At 42.8% G+C, this 23,877-nt stretch overlaps 1 protein-coding gene across 1 annotated transcript in view; it reads right to left on the bottom strand.

Annotated features, from left to right (window-relative positions):
* Window positions 1-23,877, bottom strand: part of LOC117365127 (dedicator of cytokinesis protein 2-like) — a 1,549,644-nt gene that overhangs the window by 1,340,903 nt on the left and 184,864 nt on the right. The window contains exons 9-10 of the mRNA XM_033955120.1: window positions 18,237-18,318; window positions 5,280-5,415 (exon numbers count right to left, since the gene is read on the bottom strand). Of these exons, the coding sequence (XP_033811011.1) occupies window positions 5,280-5,415; window positions 18,237-18,318 (218 nt within the window). The remainder of the gene's footprint in view (window positions 1-5,279; window positions 5,416-18,236; window positions 18,319-23,877) is intronic.

The raw sequence follows: 23,877 nt of genomic DNA, 5'->3' as shown, positions 1-23,877 counted from the left end.
GTTCAGCATTCAAGTTTCCTCCATTCTCAGACAAAAAGAAAATAAAGGAAAGCCTCTGGCAACAATATGGGACTGCAGGAATAGGAGAGAGCAATAGGTTTTGCAAAAACAAGGCCTACAGATAGGCTTTCAAATTCCCTCCCAAGGTGAAGCAAAACCTCTCCCCACTCTCTCCAAGCCTTCTCTCATAAAACCAAACATTCAAGAGAAAGGAAAAAAAAACAGCACACAAACAGTCCAAAGAAACCACACTCACTGTTTGTGGCTAGAAGCCAAGTCCACCTGCATAAGCTCAGGATAATTGGATTCACTGCCAGAACAGGCTTCTTGAAATCCATAGGCTCCTCACTCAGAAGAGATAAGTCTTCTGCTTGTTCAGCCTCAGTCCATTCCATTCCATTGGTACAGGTCTGTTGTCCCTGCTTGGCTCAGGTGGATCCTTAGGGAGGCAAAACTTAAACTTCCTCCCTAACCGGCTTGCTGGTTTGAATGCCACTGCCGGCTTATCTACCCTAGGGGCGTCAGCAGAAGTCCAGGGGCCTCTAGAGCTCCCCTGGTGGTGGCTTACATTATTTTCCTCACTCTCATCCTGGAAGATCCTGGAATTTTCCTGCCGGGATTTTACTTTTACCTTTTTTTTTTCTAGTTTACCTGGGACCTTGGCAGGCCTTGCGTCTGACTGGTCACAATATACGAGTGCTTTGGATTACAAGCATGCTTCTGGAACAAATTATGCTCGCAAACCAAGGTTTTACTGTACATCCCTGGACCTAATTGTGTGAAGTGCTGTAAATGAAGTCAACACAATGTGATCCCAATAGAAAAGTAGACTTTACTCTGCAAGCAAATCAAAAAATCAAAAGGAGATCCTATCCCCCAAGTGCGGTGAAAGCCCACTAAATGTCAATCTAAACATCAATGTCCGTGATAATAATTTCACAGTATATCAAATTTCTAATAAAGTACTTATCTCCAATAGCATTAATGTCCGTGATGGTAGGGGTTGTTTCATTTCTGAAGTCCATGCTGGATATTCAGCTCTATAGAGCTCCGTTATGGAGGCACACAGCCCCCTTCTTCAGGAGCAATACACTGGACGGAAGAGGTTTGGACGCCAGGAGAGCAGAAGGAACTCCTACAGTTCTCAACAATAATGGTGTTTCGGCACCCCTCTGACTCTTCCCCTGTACAGAGCTGCTCACCGCTGCAAGTAACAACTTCAACGTGTTCCTCACGACTGCGTCAGCTTTTCTGCTGATGCCGCTTCCGGGTGCCGCGCATAGGAAGTGACATCAGAAGGAGAGCCACTGGGGTCATGAGGAGCACGTGGAAGCTGTTACTCACAGTGGTGAACAACTAGAGGTACGGGGAAGGGAAGGGGATGTGCGTGCGGCGGGTGGGGCAGGGGGGGCAGAGATAAGGGCAGGAGAGTGGCGCCTCCATCCCAGGTGCCTCTCACCCTCGCTACGCCACTGTGTCCACTAAAGCGATGTATCTGGGATGCCCACCGTTTTGAGAAGACCAAAGTGATGTGACAGCAAATGAGCACCAATTCCTGCTTTAGACTATTTTTTCTTTTCTTTTATTGGAAATTGCAAATCTGTGTTCAAGTATGCTTACTATGCGCTTGTATGAATAATTAAAATGATAAATAATAAAATTAAAAAAATAAAAATTTATGAGCACCAAATCTCTTCTGTGGATAAAAATGATCTGGGGCCTGCTCTTTTAATGCTACAGGACAGTGCTTGAGCGAAAAGACCATCGACTTGCAGATTTCAAAATGGGCAATCCACTTATCATACACTATATCCACAACTACTAAGAGTTTGTCTTCACTGCAAATTCCTTGGTAATAAATCTTGATTATAAAAAAAAAAAATGAAGTCATGCCCTTGGAGCACTGTAATTCTTGCATGTTATTTGTTATAGCAGTCAAAACTGTGCAAACTCTCTAACAATTTATTTTTTTTCCCCAATTTATTCACGTAAAATTAAATTCACTTATAAAATTCATTGGCTCATTCATTACAAAGAAGAATCACTACAGTCATGAGACAGAGAAGCAATTGTTGATTCTTGCTCCCAGCGCATTTTCTGTGGCAAGGCCCTCTAGCAACAAAGTGGTTCAGATAGGTGGTTGACTGATACGTTTTTCATAGTCTATAACCCATCTCTTCTCTGTACAGCTTTCCTAAGAGTTAATCTCACCTCACTGATGGCACTTCCTAGAAAGCTGTTACCATAGCATGAATCAGAGCAAAGTAGCAGAAACAGAGCAAATTCCACTGTCCTGGATGACTAACTGAACTCTATGATGACACCCCGTTATGAAATAGAAACTGTACAGATACCTGGACCCTTGTCCACACTCTCGTAACCTCATGCATAGATTACTGCAATCTACTTCTAACTGGTCACTCGTAGTGCCGCCTCTCCCCCCTGCATCTGTGCAAAACTCTACTGCAGGGGTGCCCAACGCGTCGATCGCGATCGACCAGTAGCTCAGGAAGGCAACGTGAGTCGATCGCAGAGCCCATCCCGGGCTCTGTGATAGACTCGTGTTGCTGTCCCGATCTACCGGGCCTATCAGCCTTCCTCTCCCCGATGTCAAAGACGCCGACACCGGGCATTAGGCTGTTTTTGCCATTTCGGGGGGGGGGGGGGCGCGAGGTGGCGTGGCGGCGGCAGCAGCAACAGCCTGAAAAAGAAATCATCCTGGCCCGGGTCAGTGTCATACTCCGGAACTTCTACCTCTTCCAGCAACCCTCTCCCTTCTACCTGCTTCCGGCCACACCCCCCTTCTCCGCGGCTCTCTTCGGCAACTCAGCAGCAGCGATCGACACAAGCTTCTGACGTCGGGGCCTACCCTCTGCGAGTCCCGCTTGTTTCAACTTCCTTTTTCCACAAAGGCAGGACTCGTAGAGGGAAGGCCTCGATGTCGGCAGCTTGTCTTGATCACCGCTGCTGACGAGTTGCTGAAGAGAGCCGCGGAGCAGGGGGGTGTTGCCAGGTGCAGGTAGAAGGGAGAGGGCCAGATGCAGGACTCGTGGGTGAGGGAGGAGAAGAGAGAGAGAAAGAGAGAGGGGAGGGAAACAAAAGGAAATATTTCATACTGGGCTGGGCCGGAGTGGAGGGAGGGTGGAAAGATTCTGGCTACAGGGTGCATTAACAAAGGAAAAGGGGGGAAAGCTGGAAATGGAGATAGTGACACAAAGAAGAGAAAGAGTAAGCAGGACCTACTGAATAAGGATAGAGATACAGAGGGGACATGAAGAGGAGGTGAAATAGAGACATAGAAGTAATGCTGAAAAAGTGTGTGTGTGGGGGGGGGGAGATAAAGACATTGAAAGGGCAAATGGTGAACATGGGGTAAAGACAAGGACAGAGACAAATGAAGATTCTGAAAAAGTGGTGAGATAGGATTATAGGTGAGATGGACACAAAGAAAGGTGATGCTGGAAAATAGGTGGAATGGTAATTCTGACAAACACAGAAGGGAAATGCTGGATCAAGGAGAGATGAGGCTCAGGCTGGATGGAATGAGAAGAAATGCCTTGTTGGCCCGGAACTTCCTCTCTTACGTCAGAATTGACGTCAGGGAGCGGAATGATGGTCAGCGCGACGCTTCTGCAGGGAAAGCTTGGGACGGCGGTGGCTTGGGGGCTGTTCCCCGATGGCGGTGGCAGCAAACCGAGTGGCTTGGGGGAGGGCACGGAGAAAGAAAGAAAGAAAGGGGGCAGACAGGGAGACAGAAAGAAGGGGGAACAGGGAGACAGAAAGAAAAAGTTGGGGGAGGGAATGAGGTTTGGAGGAGAGGAAACATACAGGAGGCTGAAAGAAAGGAAGAAAGATTGGATGCACAGTCAGAAGAAGAAAGTGCAACCAGAGACTCATGAAATCACCAAACAGCAAAGGTAGGAAAAATGATTTTATTTTCAATTTAGTGATCAAAATGTGTCGGTTTTGAGAATTTATATCCGCTGTCTATATTTTGCACTATGGCTCCCTTTTACTAAACCGCAATAGTGTTTTTTAGCGCAGGGAGCCTATGAGCATTGAGAGCAGCACGAGGCATTCAGCGTAACTCCCTGTGCTAAAACCTACTATTGTGGTTTAGTAAAAAGGGAGGGGGTGTATTTGTCTATTTTTGTATTTTGTTACTGAGGTGACATTGCATAGAGTCATCTGCTGTGACCGCTTTGAAAAAACCCGGAATATGAATAATTAACATTTTCTCTGCCTTTCAGTGTGCTTTGTATTTTTTTTTAATTTTATTGTTGGTAGATCATTTTGACTTAGTCATTATAAAAGTAGCTCGCAAGCCCATAAAGTGTGGGCACCCCTGCTCTACTGCATGACTCGTCTTCTACCAACCTCGCTAAGCTCATGTCACCCTTCTCCTTAAATCATCTCACTGGCTCTCTATCCGCCTTCACATACAGTTCAAGCACCTGCTGCTGACCTACAAGTGTGTTCATTCTGCTGCCCCTCAATATCTCTCCTCTCTTCTCTCTCCTTATACACCTCCCAGAGAACTCCGTTCTTCAGATAAGCTGCTCTTAGATTTAGCCAATTCTTTACTTCGTTCCTTTTATCTAACTGCCCCTTATGCATGGAATAAATTACCTGAGTTTGTCCACCTAGCCCCTTCCCTTACCTTGTTTAAAAGCAGACCGAAAACCCAACTTTTCTGATATAGCCTTCAATTCATAACCCTATTCCCTGCTGCCTTCCAACCCAGCTAGCAGATTAACTGTTCCTCTTAAATGTATCCATGACATCCTGTTGGTCTGTCTTGTCTGTTTAGATTGTAAGCTCTTTCAAGCAGGGACGACCTTCTTTCTGACTCTGTACAGTACTACATATGTTTGGTAGTGCTATAGAAATAAAAGTAGTAATAGAAAGCATAATCATGAGTCTCTTAATGACTGACTCTTTTACCTGTAATTGAAGTGCATTCTATTTTCCCTTCTCATTAGATTGCAACAACAGTTTTATGTATGAAATATTTTCATTCAGAAGACTACAAAGCCACAGTAGCGATTCTCCTATAGCAAATGCCCCAAAGCTCATAGGAACTGAATGGACTTTGGTACATATGCAGTAGGAGAATTGCTTCTGCGGCTTTGTAAAATGAGCCCTATATAAATTTACAGACCATACATGTTACTTGAATGGTCAGCTAAGATCTTCAGAGGGTCCAGCATTAAATATCTCTTATGTTGGATTTTCAAAGGATGCACAGCAGAGCATTCACAGAAAAAAAAATAACCCACCTGAGACTCCAAAGGGTCGTCTAAGCCCAGTGGTGAGTTTCTTTGTGTGTGTCTCTCTTAAATCCATTCGTCCCACACGGACAATCTGGCAAACCAAGAACAGCTTCTCCCGGTTCAGGTCCTTGCTTCCTAGATCCTGGAGGACGAGAGAGACAACATCAGTAGTGTTGTTTAGTAACTAAGGCCCCCTTTTATTAAACTGTGCTAGCGTTTTTTAGCGCCGGGAGCTGCGCTGAATGCTGCACACTGCTCCCGAATTAAAAAATAGGCCAAGTGGGCACGGGCCTAGGGCCCAAAATGGTCAGGGGGGCCCGTCGGTGTGGTGCTTTAGGGCCTCACCCTTGCTAGATTCACCGGTGGCGGCAGCAGCGGCGTCATCATCCCAGGCCCCCCCAACCCAACCTTTCTATCTCTCCCTCCCATCACGAGACTCTAAACAGCACCACAGCACTCTAAGCAGGCTGTTTCACGGATTTCTCCTGCCTGTGATTCCCTTTGGAACGTCACTGATGACATCATCAGTGACACGCCAGAGGGAATCACCGGCAGGAGAAAGCCGTGAAGCAGCCTGCATAGAGTGCTGCGGTGCTGTTTAGAGTCTCGTTATGGGGGGGGAGGGAGAGATAGGAAGGTTGGGGGGAGGGGAGAGTAGTGGTCTGCCCTAGGTGCTCGACCTGGCATCATGAACTACTTTGGCTAGCAACAGCATTTACAATTCACTGCTGTTGCCGGTTTCAGGCCTTCCTCTCTGCTAAGTCCTGCCTACTTCCTGTTTCCATGAAGGCAGATCCCGACAGAAAAAAAGGCCCGAAGCCAGCAACAGCAGCGAATTGTGAATGCTGCTGCTGCCCGAAGTTCATGATTCCAGGCCTTGGGTGACAGAAGGAAGAAAGGGAGCAGAGGGGGAGAGACTTGCTACACCCAATTGGAGGGAGAAAGAGAGGGAGAAGGATGATGAGGGAGGGAATTAAAGGAGATACCAGGGCATGGAGGGAAGGAGGAAAGTATGCCAGACCAAGGGAAAAGGAAGGATGAGATGTCAGAGCATGGAGGGTGAGGGAGAGATGGAAGAAAAGGAAAGGAGAGAGATGCCAGAGAATCAGGGAAGGGAAGATACCAGATCATGGGATAGGAAGGAAAGAAAGGAGAAGAGAGAGATGCCAGAGCATATAGTGGATGGGGATGGTAAACAGAGAGAGAAAAATGGAGAGGTGGCAGAGCTAAAATCAATCATGTACAAAGGAGAGAAGGGACACAGGATAGTACAGTTTATGGAAGGATGCATAGAAAGAGGGAAGATTGCATATGGAATGGGGAGAGGGCGGACTGGATGGAAGGGCAGAGAGAGAGGGCAGATAGTGGATGGAATGGAACTGATGCATGAAAGACAGAGTAGAGGACAGATGCTAGCTAGAATGAAGAGAGTGAAGACAAGATGATTAAGCAGAAAATGACAAAGGGTAGAAAAAATACTTTTTTGTTGCTTTAGAATAAAATAGTATTGTAGAGTAGTTGTATTGATAAAACTTTTATAAGCAGAAAATAAGGCAATCTTTTTATTGGACTAATTTTAATACATTTTTTACTAACTTTTAGAGACCAAAACCCCGTTTCTCAGGTCAGGACAGTATAATGTAACAGCAGCATATCAATATTGACCTGAAGAAGGAGGTTATGGCCTCTGAAAGTTAATTGAAAAATGGATTAGTCCAATAAAATGGTATATTCTTATTTTCCGATTTTTGTTTTATTTCTATTTGATATTTTGTAAAGTGGTGATTGTCAGTATTTTCAAATTTACATCTGCTATATTTATATTTTGCAGAGTATTAGGGGGCTATGTGTCATTGTTTCTGTGGTGTTTCCCTGTATGCAGTTTGGCTTCTTGGCGGTTCAGTTTAACCTTTATCTACATATTTCTATTTTTAGTTTGTGATTACTTATTCCATACTGGGTGAGTGTGTATCTGTGTTCTATGGGTATGAAAGACACGAGGCTCCTCTTACAAAGGCACGCTAGGGCCTTAACGCACGGAATAGCGTGCGCTAAATTGCCGCGTGCGCTAGCCACTACCGCCTCCTTTTGAGCAGGCGGTAGATTTTCAGCTAGGGCGCGCTATAGCGCCATTAATCCAGTGTGTGCGCTAAAACCGCTAGTGCACCTTCATAAAAGGAGCCCATGGTTTTCTGTTAGCGTTGATTAGCCTTGTTTGGTGAAATGCATCGGGCATTGTTCTTGGGAGCACTTTGAATAATCCTGATTTGAATCTCCTTATTGTCTGCAGATCTTCTTTTGTTCCACGTTGGGATTCTTTGGTGGACTGCTTGTCTTGTTGTTTTAGTTACAAGTCTAACATACATGGAGTAGAATGTACTAAGAGGAGTTACGGATTTGGTTGTTTATACATACATATGGGTTACAGTTGGTCGACGTAGAGTGAGGCAGTTGAGAGGTGTTGATAAACTTGGTTATTAAAATAGACATATTTTGGATAGTATTACTGCTTTACAATGCATTTGAACACTTTATATACGTATGAAAAGAGTTACAGAGTTAAAATTCTGGGTAAGTAGGTGGGAAGGGTGATATGTTCAGAGATGTATGGGGTTGTATAAGAAGAAAAACAGTGCACCGGATGCTAATCTCTTTGTTTTGATTAAAAAAAAATAGAAGAGTAAATAAGAAAACAGATAAGAGTGGAGCGGGGTATGGGTGGGGAGGGCGATGCCAGAGGGCCCCAAAAAACTTGTGTGCCTAGGGACCCTCGAAGAATTAATCCTGCCCTGCTTTAAAACAACACTGAACATCAGGGTATGCTCATTGCAGAGGACAGTTCCTCTGCTATTTGGAATGGAACCTTCTGCTAGCCATACATCTACCTAATACAAGGTAAATCCTCTCTTTTCACTTTACAGTAGTTAGCAAAATATTTATTCTATTCTAGTCCTAACAGAGACAGACAAACTCAGGCTATTTTAATAAGATCATCGTTTTAAGGAGAAACTTTGTGGTTTATGGCCCAAATTTTTACTAAGCTTTTCAGTGGCTTCATTTAGATCAAAGTTCAGTAATTAAAGATGTTTCCTCTCTTAAACTGAAGATAGAGAATTTTGAAAATTATACTAGGATATGTATTTTACATCTCCTTAATTTCCTTCATTTACCTAAGGTATCAGCTAAGGAAATATTTATAAGATACCTAACAAAAGTTTTAAATGTTCCACAGTGTAATCTTCTGCCATTCACAAGGGTTTATTATCTTCCTCGGAAAAAATTTGAGGCAATTGGCACAGAATCAAGGAAGCAAAAATAGAGTTAACTTTCCTAAATCAGCCATATCTCGCTAACTGTAGTTTTAGCTGTCAGAAAGAATGATTATACCTTTATAACACATTTACTCTAGACGGCATAAAAAAGAACAGTATTGGAAGTATAGTGTAGTTGAAAACTAGATACAGACATCTCAGTTTTAAATAGAATTCATATAGCAGACATGCCACAAATGTGTGGACTTTATATAATTGCTCAGAATGCATACATTTGATTACATACATTTGCTTATACAGTATAACAAGCTGATCCTTAGTAAAATAGCCTCTGCATCTTGTTATTTAAGTTTTATTTTTCAAAAATCCAAAAATATCACTCCAAGACAAAAGCACCATACAAGCCAAGAAAGCTAGCTTATTACTTAAGCGAAAGAAAAGCCTCAGACAAATGGAGAGGTGTAACCACACTCTTCCACCCAAGCATCATAGGCAAAAAACTTTTGCACAAGTTTAAAGTTAGCAGGTGGGAGCAAAAAAATAGCCGAGAATGATTAATGGTAAAAACCACTGAACACAAACAGGGCAGGCCGACGATCGTTTCGTGGCCGGTAACCCCTGCTTCAGGGCCTTAGCACCAAATCCATCTATAACACAAAACAAAAACAACTTTCAGCAGGTGATCATTTTATTTCCCTTTTGGGTTTGGGTTTTGTGTTATAGGATAGCCTGGATTTGGCGCTAAGGCCCTGAAGCAGTGGTTACCGGCCACAAAACGATCGTCGGCCTGGCCTGTTTGTGTTCAGTGGTTTTTACCATTAATCATTCTCGGCTATTTTTTTGCTCCCACCTGCTAACTTTAAACTTGTGCAAAAGTTTTTTGCCTATGGTGCTTGGGTGTCAGAGTATGGGTACACCTCTTCATTTGTCTGAGGCTTTTCTTTCGCTTACATAATAAGCTAGCTTTCTTGACTTGGAATGATATTTTTGGATATTTGTATTACACTTCCCTCCATTCCTCCCTGTTTTTTGTAGTTTTATGTTTCATACATATTTTTGATCAGGTTTTTATGTTTACTATTTAGGCTTTTTAAGGCACTTCATTTCTCTAAACAGTTTTAGTGCAGTTAAAATGCTTTAAGTGGAAAGTTTATTTATTCTGTCAATTTAATGTGGTGTGTTATTGAAATGCAAGATATAATTGGAATGCATAGATGTGTTGCTAAGAAATGTTCCTCTTTAAGGGGCCCTTTTACTAGACTCTGGGCTTAACACATTGTAACACAGGATTTTATCACACACTAAGCCTAGATTTAGTCTGGTGCTTGTTAAAGCAAATTCCCTCTCTATTTTATTTTTTTCTATTACTGCAGCTTATATATTAAGGTAACCATTAGCGTATACTGCCTATAGTATGTTAGTTAACAAGGGAACACTTACTATATCCTATTTAGGAGTTACTAAGGCCCCAATTCTATATATGTTGACTAAAAAATTGACGCCAACTAGTGTGATTCTACAAAAGTTAGGTACACTGTATACTGTAGAATCGCGCTTAGCAGTACCTAATCAGATTTAGGCATTGATACTCATCCTACCTTTTAGTCACACTCTATTTATGCCATGGTTTTCTTAGCCTACAGTTAGGCGCCAAAGTTAGATGCACAATGGCGCCTAGATGGGTAAGTAGACATATGAGGCTGATAGTATGAGGAATGCCTGTAGGAGCTTGAAAATCACTTAGGCTGATGAAAATGTTGAGCTTTTGAGGAAGGCAGAGTGGTCATACAGTCAGCATGTATTTTGATCTCTTAAGTCACCGCCTCTATGCAATCTCCAAATAAGTCATCACCCATACAGGGTATGTTGCAAAAAGGGTCTTGAACACTGGCATCTAGATCTGAGATTCTGAGCCAAGCCTGTCTGCGCATAGCAATGGACACCATTGAGGTGTGCGAGGCTACATCAAAGGCATCATATAAGTTTATTAGGCCAGTTTAAGTTTATTAGGATTTTATATACCGCCTATCAAGGTTTTCTAAGCGGTTTTACAATCAGGTACTCAAGCATTTTCCCTATCTGTCTCGGTGGGCTCACAATCTAATGTCTATCTAATGTACCCGGGCCTATGAAGGATTAAGTGACTTGCCCAGGGTCACAAGGAGCAGCGCGGGGTTTGAACCCATAACCCCAGGGTGCTGAGGCTGTAGCTTCAACCACCGTGCCACACACTCCTCCTCCTATATAGAGTGTGCCATGTATTTCCTGGTTTCTAGGATGTCATGCCTGAAATGCTGATAAGTAGAGAGATGTTTAGAGGGTATGTACTTGTCATAACTAGACATTCTCTGGAGAATTGATTTCACGTGGAAGAGCATATAGACGGTGTAATTCAGGATTTTGCTTGTGAGCATGGAGCCCTGGAACACCCTGTGACCAAACTTATTCAGTGTACTGTCTTCTCTGCCAGGGGGAGCACTAGCATAGTTTCTGGAGCAATGCACTGTCTTTAAGAAGGACTCCACCACTGGAGACTGGTGTTGCAGCTGTGGCTTGTCAAATCCAGGGGCATATTGAAGCTTGCAAAGAGAATTCAACCTCTTTGGAGCTACTGCCACATGAAGGGGAGATTCCCAGCTTCTCAACAAGGCCTCCTTCATGAGGTTGTGTAGCTAGGAACCTTCAGACAATGCTTGGGCAACTCCTTGTAGTCGAGTGCTTCTGTGAATTCTGCAGTAGGTTGCATTTCAGACTACATTTTAATAGGGAGATCTTGCTCCATTTGCCTGATAAACTTGGTGAAGGACAGACTGGCAGTGGGTAAAGTCTGACCAGGCAGTGAAGATGAATCTGGAAGACTGCCATCAGAGGAGTCACCATTGCACTCTGGCATGCTAGAAACATGAAGAGACAAGTCAGAATCATTGTCCTCATCATATTGACCCATAGACCTGGAACAGTGATGGAAGCAACAAGAGGAACACCCAGCAGGTCATATGTTTGCACTAGGTAAATTCTAGGAACACCCACTGATCCATCTATGCCCTTCCCATGGCCTCATCCCTTTTTGGATCTGCATGTAAAATTTACTCACAGATCCTACTACCTAAAAATGCACATGTAAAATTTTAATTAATGCCAATTAGCACTAATAATTGATTATAAGCACCCAATTATTGGTGCCAATTGACTTGTTATTCAATTAAATTGCTCATGGAAATTGGACATGTGCCCAAATCTCCATGCATAATTTTTAATGCCATATATAGAATTAGGCTATTTACTGTATATACTTTTATGCAGAGAGCTCAGTGCTGTGTGTTTTGTGCAGTGTCCTCAATACTCTTGTTTGAAAGCAGCAGAAGGGCTTGGAGGCACTGTTGATACTATTTATGAACTGCAAAGGAGCACACACAGTATTAGCTGTGGAACAGAGCCTACGAAATTCTAGCTGAGGTAGCATGATCTCATAGACTTCTTTGTCAAGACCCTTAGTGCTGGGCTCAGGGCTTTCAAAGAAGAATCTCAAAGCGGGAGGAGTAAGGAATTCTGATGTCCTGTGGTGAGAAGAGCAAAGTCTTAGAGGAGCAGTAGAGTAGAAAGTGGAGAGACAAGAAGAAGAATACTAGCTTCCTGCCAAGGCCGTATGACGCTCAGGGATAGCATCAGGAGACCCAAAGAAAAGTAATGGTTTTCTGCAGAAGACCTTGTCCTCTGCACCTATGGCCAAAACCATGAGTAAGTGGGAATCTTTCCAAGCCAGTGTAGAGAACGTAGTAAGATGTCACCCAGGTTGAAGAATCCAGATGTGAACTGAGAACTAATGAATGTTGAAAGGAATTGTTTGGACAACTATTGATATAATACTAAAACCTTAAATTATGAGAAGAAGCAGAAATTTCCTGAGGTTGAGTTGTCTTGAGTGTTTCATAAAGGAGAGAACCATAAAATGAGTCCATTATCAATTTTTCAATCAGTTTGATTGCTGCCCTGAAATTAAAAACTATAAAAATTACTGCTCCTGTCAAGTACTTTGTATTTCATGAGCATAAAACAGGAATGGAACACATAACCATAGAGAACTGTTTACATTAACCCACTACAACATCTAAGCCAGGGGTGTCCAACCTTTTGGCTTCCCTGGGCTGCATTGGCCGAAAAAATGTTTCTGGGGCCGCACAAACGCGCAAACGCTGCAGCAAGACAGAGGAGGGAGCCGGCAAGATGGTAAACACCCGGGGGCAGTAGAGGAAAACACTGTATTGCCCTCAACCGGGGCCACACAAAATACTTCACGGGGCCGTATTAGGCCCTTGGGCCGCAGGTTGGACACCCCTGATCTAAGCAATCCACTCTCTAAAGAACCCTATATTCCACCAAGCTGATGTCTCAACTACATATAGTATGTAGTACAGGATGCTCAGCAACTTATCAAGCTCCCACATGTATTCATAGCACATTCTTTTCATTTCTTGTCTGTAGAAATAAGGATCAACATGCAAAGCTGTAGCTTATCTTAATAGACTAGCTCAATTGACTTATGACTAACTTTTGAGAGCTATGAAGACTTCATCAGGTCAGTCTAACAATTCTATCAGGAAACCTTTAAAATTGGATGCAGAAATATATAATTCTCTACTGTAAGAAGTCACCACCATACTAGTTTTAAGTAAACTACAGGCATTCAGGTCAGGGATTTATTCCCCAGCAATTGAGCTCAGAGCACCTGTAAGGAGATTATAGAAATATAGCTCAGGTGTTCCTTCTTGCTAATGTGTCAGATTGGAGTACAAAGCACTGCCCCAACAGGCAGTCAAAGGGCAGATTTAGACTCCTTTCAGAAAAGCAATAACTTTGTTTGCAAGGTGTATTCAGAATCCAACAAGATTTGGAGTGCATTATTTTATCGTCTCCAGGTCCCTGCAGTCTACAACTATTAAATATACCTCAATAAACACAAATCAGGCTTCAGTAGTTGCTGGAGAATGGAAGCATTAGAGCTAGGCAGGAGCATGCTGGCAGAGTCTGCATAAGAAGAACAAATACAGCATAGAGCCCCACTGGAGAAAGGGTATGGAAAGAAACAGACAATCCTAAAACTAATTCTCTACAAATGCAGTCAAACTTAAACATAAAAATAATGGAGTGCAACAAGCAAAGAGCAAATAATTTACCCCAAACAAGTTCAACTGCAAAATTGAAAATACTAATGTACAGACAGGCCTTTTGGAAGACTCCCAAGCTATCTTCTCCCCTCTTTCCCCTCCCAACTTCTACTTGCATTTGAAAGGAATCTCTGGAATCAGAGGGCATAGGATGAGGTTAAAAGGTGATAGGCTCAGGAGTAATTTAAGGAAATACTTTTTTACAGAAAAGGTGGTGGGTGCATGGAACAGTCTCCCGGAAGAAGTGGTGGAGACAGAGACTGTCTGAATTCAAGAAAGTGTGGGATAGGCACGTGGGATCTCTTAGAGAGAGGAAGAGGTAATTGCTACTGCAGATGGGCAGACTGGATAGCCTTTATCTGCCATTGTGCTTCTATGGATGTTGCAGGCAATTCAGAGTCTGAGCAATAGGGCTGTAAATAGCAAAGACTATGCCAATCTCTCTCTCTCTCTCCGATGCCTACAGCTAAGATGTGCACTCCCATTTCCTATACTGTTCCTCACCAGAAACTGTACGCACCAGAAACTTCATTTCTAAACTGGAAAGCCATGGAAAATGAAGAAGAGCAGCAGGGAGACTGGAAGCATGCCTCTCCATTCTATATCCATGTTGTCAGTCAGTTTTTAACCCCTTCACTGTTTTTCATGTCCTGCCCTGTCCGCATGCCACCTCTATTTCTCTGGTTTGGGCATAGACAGAAATGGGGAAGAGCGAAGAGAAAAGAAGAAGGAAGTGTTCTACTACTACTTATCATTTCTATAGTGCTGCTAGACATACACAGTACTGTACAATACATCAAAACAATCTAGTCAAGACAGAAACAATGGACAAGAAGGTGCATCTATACACAGTGAGCAGGAAAGGGAATTACAGAGGGAATGATAAGATATTGGTGCTTAGCAGGTGGGTTAGAGTTTAGAATTGAAAGCAGCTTCAAAGAAGTGGACTTTGAATACTGCCAGAGACAGGGTTTGACGTACCGAGCCAAGCAGTTTGTTCCAGGCCTAAGGGATGGAGTCTGAGATAGACAATTCAGTGAAGGTGAAGTGGAGGCCCCATAATGAGTAGGAAGCGGTGGAGTAAGTAACAGAGGGGGAGACTGTTTGACTGACAAGGATTTGGTGTGAGAAAAGGAGAAAGAAAGATAAATGTGATGAAACAATAGAAAGATGTCCGATGATGAGGTGGTAGGAATAACAGAGAAGTCGAAGATGGAAGACTGTAATGGATGGTAAGCATTAGAGGAAATGTAGGTGTGATGGTAAATGATGTGGAGGCAATGGTGAGTGAGAAAGGATTGGAATAAAAATGAGCAGTAGCGAGGAGTTGGAGTTGGGGGCGGGGCCCAAATGAAGTCTTTAGCAATGAAAAGGGATGGAACTATGAGTGTATGATTTTAAGAAATGACACACTGAGAACAATGATCTATAAAGTTCAGTATCATTTCTCTCACAGTGACCAATCCAGGTCACTTGGAATATGTACCTGCTTCTGCTCCTGACGAAGCGAGAGAAACAGAGCTCTGTCGAGCAGTAGCGCACTTCTGTGGAACTCAGATAAGTTTTTCTCACTGCTTCAGTTTTATTACTATATATTGAAGGACATTATTGTTTTTTGATAACATAGTTTGTGGATTTGCTTATAAGCATTTTTAATTCCTTTTCACTCAAAAGAGCACTGTGTGTAAAATAATATAAAACAGTTTTTTCACGAAGACATATACTATTTGCAACACAGACAAGACTTAATGATGTATGGGGCGGACTCATTTCGACATTCACATATGAGTCGTTGGCCCAGGGCAAAAACTGTGAAAAACCCTTACAGTTCCCCCAGTACTGAGGTCTTGATCAATCATCATATACACAGGAAAGAGGTTTTGAGGAAATAAATTAATAGAGTTTTTTTGCCAATTGTTTTATTCTTCCCAAAGGATTCTAACAGGAGAGATCTATTCAGTATGGTTCAAACTCAACTAGGCCTGATCTTTGGGGGATGCAGGAGCCCAGGATGAAACAGCAGTTGTGGGGCCCTGGTGTGCTGATGTGGGTTGCTCTGTCCCTTGGTTCACAAAAATAGTGAGGAGGTAGGGTCTACCACAGCAGCGTGAGACTTCTCACAGCAGGATTCTCAGGTTAGTAACTCCTATTGAGCCTTCCTGAGGACGGTCCTGCTATCGGCTCTTGGGAATAAGAGTTTGTATCTCTCAGCCATATTTGGCTAAAGTAGTCAATGTCTCTCTTCCAAATCTTTGTTGAACCCAGTTACACCACTGATAATGAAAGAAACTGGGACTTTTCTCCCTTGAGAAGAGGAGGCTGCGAGGGGACATGATCGAGATGTTCAAAATGCTGAAAGGCATCGATAAAATAGAGCAGGAAAATAAATTATTTACATTGTCCAACACGACACGGACAAGAGGACATGGTTTGAAGCTAAGGGGGGACAAGTCCAGGACAAATGTCAGGAAGTTCTGCTTTACGCAGCGAGTGGTAGACGCCTGGAATGCTCTTCCAAAGGAGGTTATTAAGGAATCCACTGTGCTAGGATTCAAAGGCAAGTTAGATGCACATCTCCTTACGAGAGGCATAGAGGGATATGGGTGACTAAAACTACATCAGGTGTATACCTGACTGGGCCTCCGTGTGTGCGGATCGCCGGACTCGATGGACCATGGGTCTGATCCGGAGATGGCAGTTCTTATGTTCTTATGATTAGCTGCAGTGAGAGAGATGAAGGGGCGAATGATGAAGGGCTGATGGAAAGAAGGAACAGATGTGAACAGATGACAATGTAAAGAAAAATAATATCGAAAAGAGAGAAAGGCAGGCAAAATGAATGAGAAATACATTGGAAGGACAGCTAAAAGGGGACATATAAATGGGGGAATGAAGAGAAACATAAAGGAATGGAAAATGACATGGAAAACCAGGAGAGGGAGAACATGACAAACAAGACTGATGCTGAAGAAAAAAAGATTAGGAATATGCCAGCATCATCTTGTAGGCAGGGTTTATTGGAATAAAATTGCTAATCACAGTAACACAAGCACAGAAAAATCCCCAGTTTGAGCACAAAAGCTCCCTCAAATGACAGTCTTACTTAAATTAGATCTCTTTAACTTTTTACATCTATCTTCTCTCTGTTGTAAAGTAAAAAGTTCTATATATTTTTGGAAACGTTGTTTGGGAGGGCTTTTATCGATTTCTAAATTTCAGTGTGTAGCTCTCATAGAGAGGGAAGATAACACTTTAGAGCAGTGGTTCCCAAATCTGTCCTGCGGGACCCCAGCCAGTTGGGTTTCCAGGATATCTGCAATGAATACTCGAGAAAATTTGCATGCACTGCTTTTACAGTGTGCAAAAAGTGTGGCTATCCTGAAAACCCAACTGATTGGGGGTTCCCCAGGGTAGATTTAAGAACTGCTGTTCTAGAAGAAGCCAAATCACCAATCTATAAGGAGATATATGAGGCTATAAGGAGATATATTCAAGCCATTATTGGGGATAAGGCCTTCTTTCTATTCTAGAGGGAGCATTTACATTATTATTCTCCGTTTCTCCCTCCTTGATCAAGTTTCTCAAGTTTATTTAAAAATTTGATTAAATCACAATATCATATTTCAAAGCGATGTACAATTAAAAAAATCAGGGTACCAACAACACTCAAAACACACTAGATGTGTACAATACCGGGAATAAAGAGGTATGCCTGGACACCTAAAGTAACTGTTGCCAGCCTCAAAAGATAGAGAGCTGTTTCCTGTGTAACAAGCTGGCAAGGACTAAATCAAACAGATGTAGGGGGGTCAGACAACTTTTCCAACCAATAAACTTTTACTTAAACTCTTTGACTCGATACAGAGCTGTCTTTCAGTGGAAGCCCACCTGCCTCAGGAGTCAGAATATATGTAGTAATCCAATTCTACTTAAAACTAAATTTCTGTATAATCTTCTATATATAAAAGAACAAATCATCAACTTCTCAAAATAGAATTGGATTACTACATATATTATGACTCCTGAGTTTGAATAAAATATTATTGGTTGGAAAAGCTATCTGTCTGACCCCCCCTACTTCTGTTTGATTTGGTCCAGTCCCTGCATGAGGGTGTTCCCTTTGCATTTTTTTGGCTTTCTTTACAAGCTGACAAGGGCCACAACATCAATCACAATATCACTGTGGTATGCCCAGGCCCAAGTTTCTCAGATAGTCAGGGAATCTGTTCCTCGATCCCCTAAAACATTTCATTTATTCATTTCATATGTTTCTTGCTGTTACTTAAATGCTTCAGCTTGAGTCTAGGAACATCTGATAGGGATATTATTTTAATTTCTTCTGACGTGAACTTTTGTATGTCCCCCAACAGAGGGCATTTTGATTCCACATTGATCTGTAAGGGACAGGAGCTGAGATGATGCTTGTGGAATGACGGGACATCTTGAAATACCTGTACCAAAGTGACCATGAACATTCAAACTGGAATAGGAAATAGACTGGAAAGAGACAAATGTCATGTACCTACCGTAAAAATCACTTTCAGGTTGTTAAGAAGTTCAATGTCCTTGGGGACACCTGTGCTGGCCCAACGGATCAGGTAATTTTCACTGCAGAAGAAAAAAGATGGTCAGAAGATATTTCATATCTGACTGTGTGAAGGGATGGAAGAGGTGGCAGCCACAAAAAAGGAAATGGAGGAGAGGAAGAGAGGAATAATTTCTATAAACAGGGCCAAGTTTATCAATAAGCAAAGTAGGTAAATGCTTGTCAGGAAAATCAATGAGATGAGATCAAATGAAGACAACAGTTTTCTTTCAAATGAAGACATGCTGAAAAGAAACTGTTGCTTTGTAAAATTAATTTGGTGGGATAGAAATGTATACTGCAGACTCAGACATCATCTAAACCTCCTGCATATTGGAAAGGGAGAAATAAGCTTCACTTGTTGATTACTTGGTAACTGAGGGAGGCGTAACACTACCCTAAAATGCAAACAGTGATTTCTTCTCATTAAGGACATGTGCAGTGATTTTGGCTACTCTGGCATGTTAGTTGGACCGAGCTTTGTTTTATCCTAGTCTTGTCATCTGTGAACATATACGCCACAGTGACCCCTGATGCAAGCGTTTCTCAGACACCGAAACACAGTGCTGTGTCAGGTCCACAACTTCTGCTTGGTTCCTTTTCTGAAATAAACAAGTTGGTTTTACATCAGTGATCTTCAGTGGAGTGTTCATTGTCCGTTCCTACTTCCTTTTGTACTGTTTTATACCTGTGGGTTCTCTGTCCTGTTGGACTTTTTGGTGTTTACTTTACCTAAACCATCAGAGATGCCATTTCAGTGTTATATTGGTACACTGCACCTTGAGGAGAGGAGAGGATTTACTATTGTTCAACCTGGCAGTTATAAGAAACAAAACTTTCTGTTGGAAAGGAGATGTGATTGTTTGGAATATTGTTGTTGGGTTTTTTTGTTGGTTTTTTTTTTTAGAGGGAGGGAATTGGGGGTGGAGAGGGATTGGGGTCTGTTATGTCAAATGGTTGTTATTCTTTATGTAGTTTCCTTTGGTGGTGGTGTACGAGGGGGTGCTGAAAAGTTCTCAGCCCAACCAACCAACTTCCTAAATTCTGAGTGTTATTTTGCCACTGTAGCTGAAAAGAGTGTTGCCATGTCTTGCTAAGTGGCAATATGCAGAAACAATTTGTATCAGGCTTATAATAAAAAAAAATATAGCTGTCTAAAAAGCATCCTAAATTGGCACTTGGATGTCCTAATCGCCAGGATGTTCAAGTGCCAATAATCAAACCACCTTTCTGTACGTCTAGCGAGGTGTTCCAGCCTCTGTATGTCCAGTGCATGAGATGGGCGTGATGGAGGTATGTTATCGGCAGACTTCGGGCGGTCTCAAGGGTGGGTTAATGGACATCTTGCAGCAATAATCAAACATTTTGCAAGATATCCTGGACATAACTTATACGTTTGGAACTAAACCTGCTTTAGAAGGGTCTAAGTGCACAAAGATGCCCAAACTGATCAGATGACCACTGCATGCATCAAGGTAAGACACCACCACACTCCCCCCCCCCATGCTCAGTGACCTCCTTACACCACACAAAAATGAGAACAAAAAGGTACATACCTGGTGGCATCTGGTTTGAGGAAGCCTAGTAGAGCTGTACACAGGTGTCTTAAGTAGTCGGTGGGTGGGCTAGTGAACCATAGAGAGAAGGACCCAGGCCCATATGCTACTCTAACCACTATATTTATGGTAGAACATGTGAGCCCACCCAAACCCTACTATAGTGCCATATAGTTGCCACCTGCAGCTATAAGTACTATTGGAGTGGTACACAGGAGGGTATAGTAGCTAAATTGGACCCCTCCATCACCAACCTACTGACAGCATCAACTGACCTCAAGGCTTTCCACAAAGAAATCAAGACCCTACTATTCAAGAAATTCACCCAAACGTCCTAATCCCTTCCTTTCCCCTTCTCTCCCCCTCTTAGAACCCACTAATCAAAATTGCTTTAGACCTTACGCCTTAATGTAATTTGTATTTCTCTTCCTGGAAATGTCCAGTTATCGTTCTGATGTAATCCTCATAGAACTGAAAGGTACAGGCGGAATATAAGCCAGTAATGTAATGTAATGTAATGTAATAGTAGGTTCTGGGGGAAGGGAGGTTGGGGGCTCACCCTAAATTTTAAGGTGAGATATACAGCTGACACCCTTTATGTTAAGTTCACGGCAGTGCCCTCTAAGGTGTCTCATTGCTCTATTAGAAAACATTAGAAAACAGATCGAACACTCTTCCTTGCATCAGACCAAATCCTTAACTCTCCCCTCCCCCCTCAACATGGCCCACCTTTCTTTACTTTTTCCCCCCCTCCCAAGATCCCTGCCCCCTCCCTCTCATACAATATGCTTTGTTCCCCCCTCTCATAAATTCAATAGTACTCTCTTACAGTACATACCGTATGTGCTCTGTATTAGCCCTTCCTTCACTTAAATTGTCAATGTAAACTAGTTTGACCCTTCGATTGACTTGTTATGTTCTTCTTTCTTCAACTACACTGTATGTAACTCATCTATTTGTTGTGAACCGCCTAGAACTCCCCGGGTATGGCGGTATACAAAAATAAAATTATTATTATTATTATTATTATTGGGATGTCTATGTTTCCAGTCCATTACTATGAAGGGCCCCACCCATATCCAAATGGTCAGGATTACTACGTTTCCAACCTGGATGTTTCTCTGATCAAATGGGGTATAAAGTTAGACGTCCCGGTGGCCAAGATGTCTAATTAGATGATTAAAAAATAAAATAAAATTATATTTGGATGTCCAGCAGTTTTCCATTTGAAAATTGTCCTTTTTGTACCTCCAACTTTGGACGTTCAGCTGGAAACATCCAAGTTGGACTTAGATGTTTTTTTTTTACCGAAAATGCCCCTCTACATTTTTGACATTGTTATAGATCATTGATTGAACCATAACCACATCATTCTCTTCAGGGTTGGGCTAAGAACTTTTCAGCACCCCCTCATAGTAATATGTGTTATAATAATAAAAAGGTTTGAACATAAAATAAAGACAAGCTGAGAAGGAAGAACAAAGTTTCAGTAGGCAAGTCATATCACAGAGTAGAGAAAAACATAGTTTGCCTATAGTGTGCCAGAGTGACAATGAAGTAAAGAAAAATGTTTTCAGTGCCAGAAACCTAAGAGAAACGTAAATGCTTAAAGGCTCCAAATCAGTAGAAAGAAGAAAATAACAGTCAGCTGCAGAGCTCACCTGGGGTGTCCAATGAAGACAACAGACATACAAACAAAACAAAAGGAGAGAAGCAGGAGCATGGAAAAATGTCTAGAAAGCCCTAGATCGCTCCATTCAGCACTCCAGTGAGGTGACTTTTGATCTGTTTGCCTTCAGGGAAATAGTTCTTTTCATTAAATATAGAAACAAAACCTTAGAAAGTGAAAACCTGATGGCATATTCAGAAAATATGATCTGGCAATGAAGTTTTATTAAACCACAGGGATGAGAAAGTAACTGATAAAGGATTATCATCATACTTCCATTGGCTCTCTCCTAAGAAGGGACCATAATAAAGGTTACTATTTTCTCCTGAGAGGTCTGGTATTTTTCAATTATAAGGCAAGTGTCAGTCTATATTTGTTTCATCTTAATGTTCTCACAGCACAGGGGAAATATAATGAAAACATCATACCGACTATTGGATTCTTACATAACAGAAGTGTAAAACTGCAGTTTGCCACTGCTAGCACCTGCAACAAGAAGTCAGCACTGTCAGCAGCTCAAATCCCCCATGGAGATTTAAGGCCTGTGCAACAATATCACACAAAAAGCGCAACCAGCAAAAACTGGCAGCGAAATGAATATCTCTGTGCTCCCTTTACTGTTCTTACCTTTTATGACTTCCTTCCTTTTCCACCTCCTCTTATTCCTCCTCCAGTCATCTGACCCTTCCCTTCCCTTCTATCTATTCCCTTTAATCTATTTATTTGGGTATTTATAGATCACTTACAGTCTAAGTGGTTTACATTGAGGTACTCAAGTATTTCTCCCTATCTGTCCTGGTGGGCTCATAATTTGACTGATATACCTGGGGCAATGGAGAATTAAGTGACTTGCCTAGGGTCACAAGGAGCAGTGCTGGGCTTGAACCTGCAACCTCAAGGTGCTGAGGCTGCAGCCCTAACCACTAGGCCACTCCTCTACTCCTTTATCCCTACTTCATCATCAGTATTTCCTTTCTCCTTCCCAGCCTTCTTTCCCTTTCCCTCTGGTTTTTTTTTTCTTCCTCCCTAATCCTAACATAGTAACATAGTAGATGACGGCAGATAAAGACCCGAATGGTCCATCCAGTCTGCCCAACCTGATTCAATTTAAATTTTTTAATTTTTTCTTCTTAGCTTTACCCAGTACTGTGCTTGGGTTCCAACTGCTGAAATCTCTGTTAAGACTTACTCCAGACCATCTACACCCTCCCAGCCATTGAAGCCCTCCCCAGCCCATCCTCCACCAAACGGCCATATACAGACACAGACCATGCAAGTCTGCCCAGTACTGGCCTTAGTTCAATATTTAATCTTATTTTCTGATTCTAGATCCTTTGTGTTCATCCCACGCTTCTTTGAACTCAGTCACAGTTTTACTCTCCACCATCTCTCTCAGGAGCGCATTCCAGGCATCCACCACCCTCTCCGTAAAGTAGAATTTCCTAACATTGCCTTTGAATCTACCACCCCTCAACCTCAAATTATGTCCTCTGCTTTTACCATTTTCCTTTCTCTGAAAAAGATTTTGTTCTACGTTAATACCCTTCAAGTATTTGAACATCTAAATCATATCTCCCCTGTCTCTCCTTTCCTCTAGGGCACAGTTCTTCAACCGCCGGTCCGTGGACCGGTGCCAGTCCGCAGAAAATTCCTGCCGGTCCGCACAGGACCGGCAAGATCGAGGAGCGAAGGGCCGGAGAGATAATGGGGAGCCTCAGACTGTGCTTTCTTCCCTCCCAGCGGCTCTCCTTACAAGCGCAGCGATTCAGGAAGGAAGCCTTGGAGCTTTTGCCTCTGATGATGCAACTTCCGCTTTCCTCAGAGGCGGTGCGACCCAACAAAGGACCCGAGGCTGCCTTACTGAATCGCAGTGCTGGCAAGTAAGGAGAGTTGCTGGGAGGTGAGAAAGCTGCTGGGCATGGTGAAAAAAAAAAAAAGGGACAGCTGCTACTGGACCTGGAGAGTGAGAAGGAGAGATGCTGCTGGAAGGGGAGGAGGGAAAGGAGTCTGGGAAGCTGCTGGGCAAGGGGAAAAAGGGACAGCTGCTACTGGACCTGGATAGGGAGAAGGAGAGATGCTGCTGGGAGGGGGGAGGGAAAGGAGTCTGGGAAGCTGCTGGGTAAGGGGGAAAAAGGGACAGCTGCTACTGGACCTGGAGAGGGAGAAGGAGATATGCTGCTGGGAGGGGAGGAGGGAAAGGAATCTGGGAAGCTGCTGGGCAAGGGGAAAAAGGGACAGCTGCTACTGGACCTGGAGAGGGAGAAGGAGAGATGCTGCTGGGAGGGGGGAGGGAAAGGAGTCTGGGAAGCTGCTGGGTAAGGGGGAAAAAGGGACAGCTGCTACTGGACCTGGATAGG

Source organism: Geotrypetes seraphini, chromosome 1 (genome assembly GCF_902459505.1).
Source record: "Geotrypetes seraphini chromosome 1, aGeoSer1.1, whole genome shotgun sequence".
NCBI lineage: Eukaryota > Metazoa > Chordata > Amphibia > Gymnophiona > Dermophiidae > Geotrypetes > Geotrypetes seraphini.
Note: the sequence above shows the minus strand (reverse complement) of the source record. Positions and strands in the feature narration are given on the sequence as shown.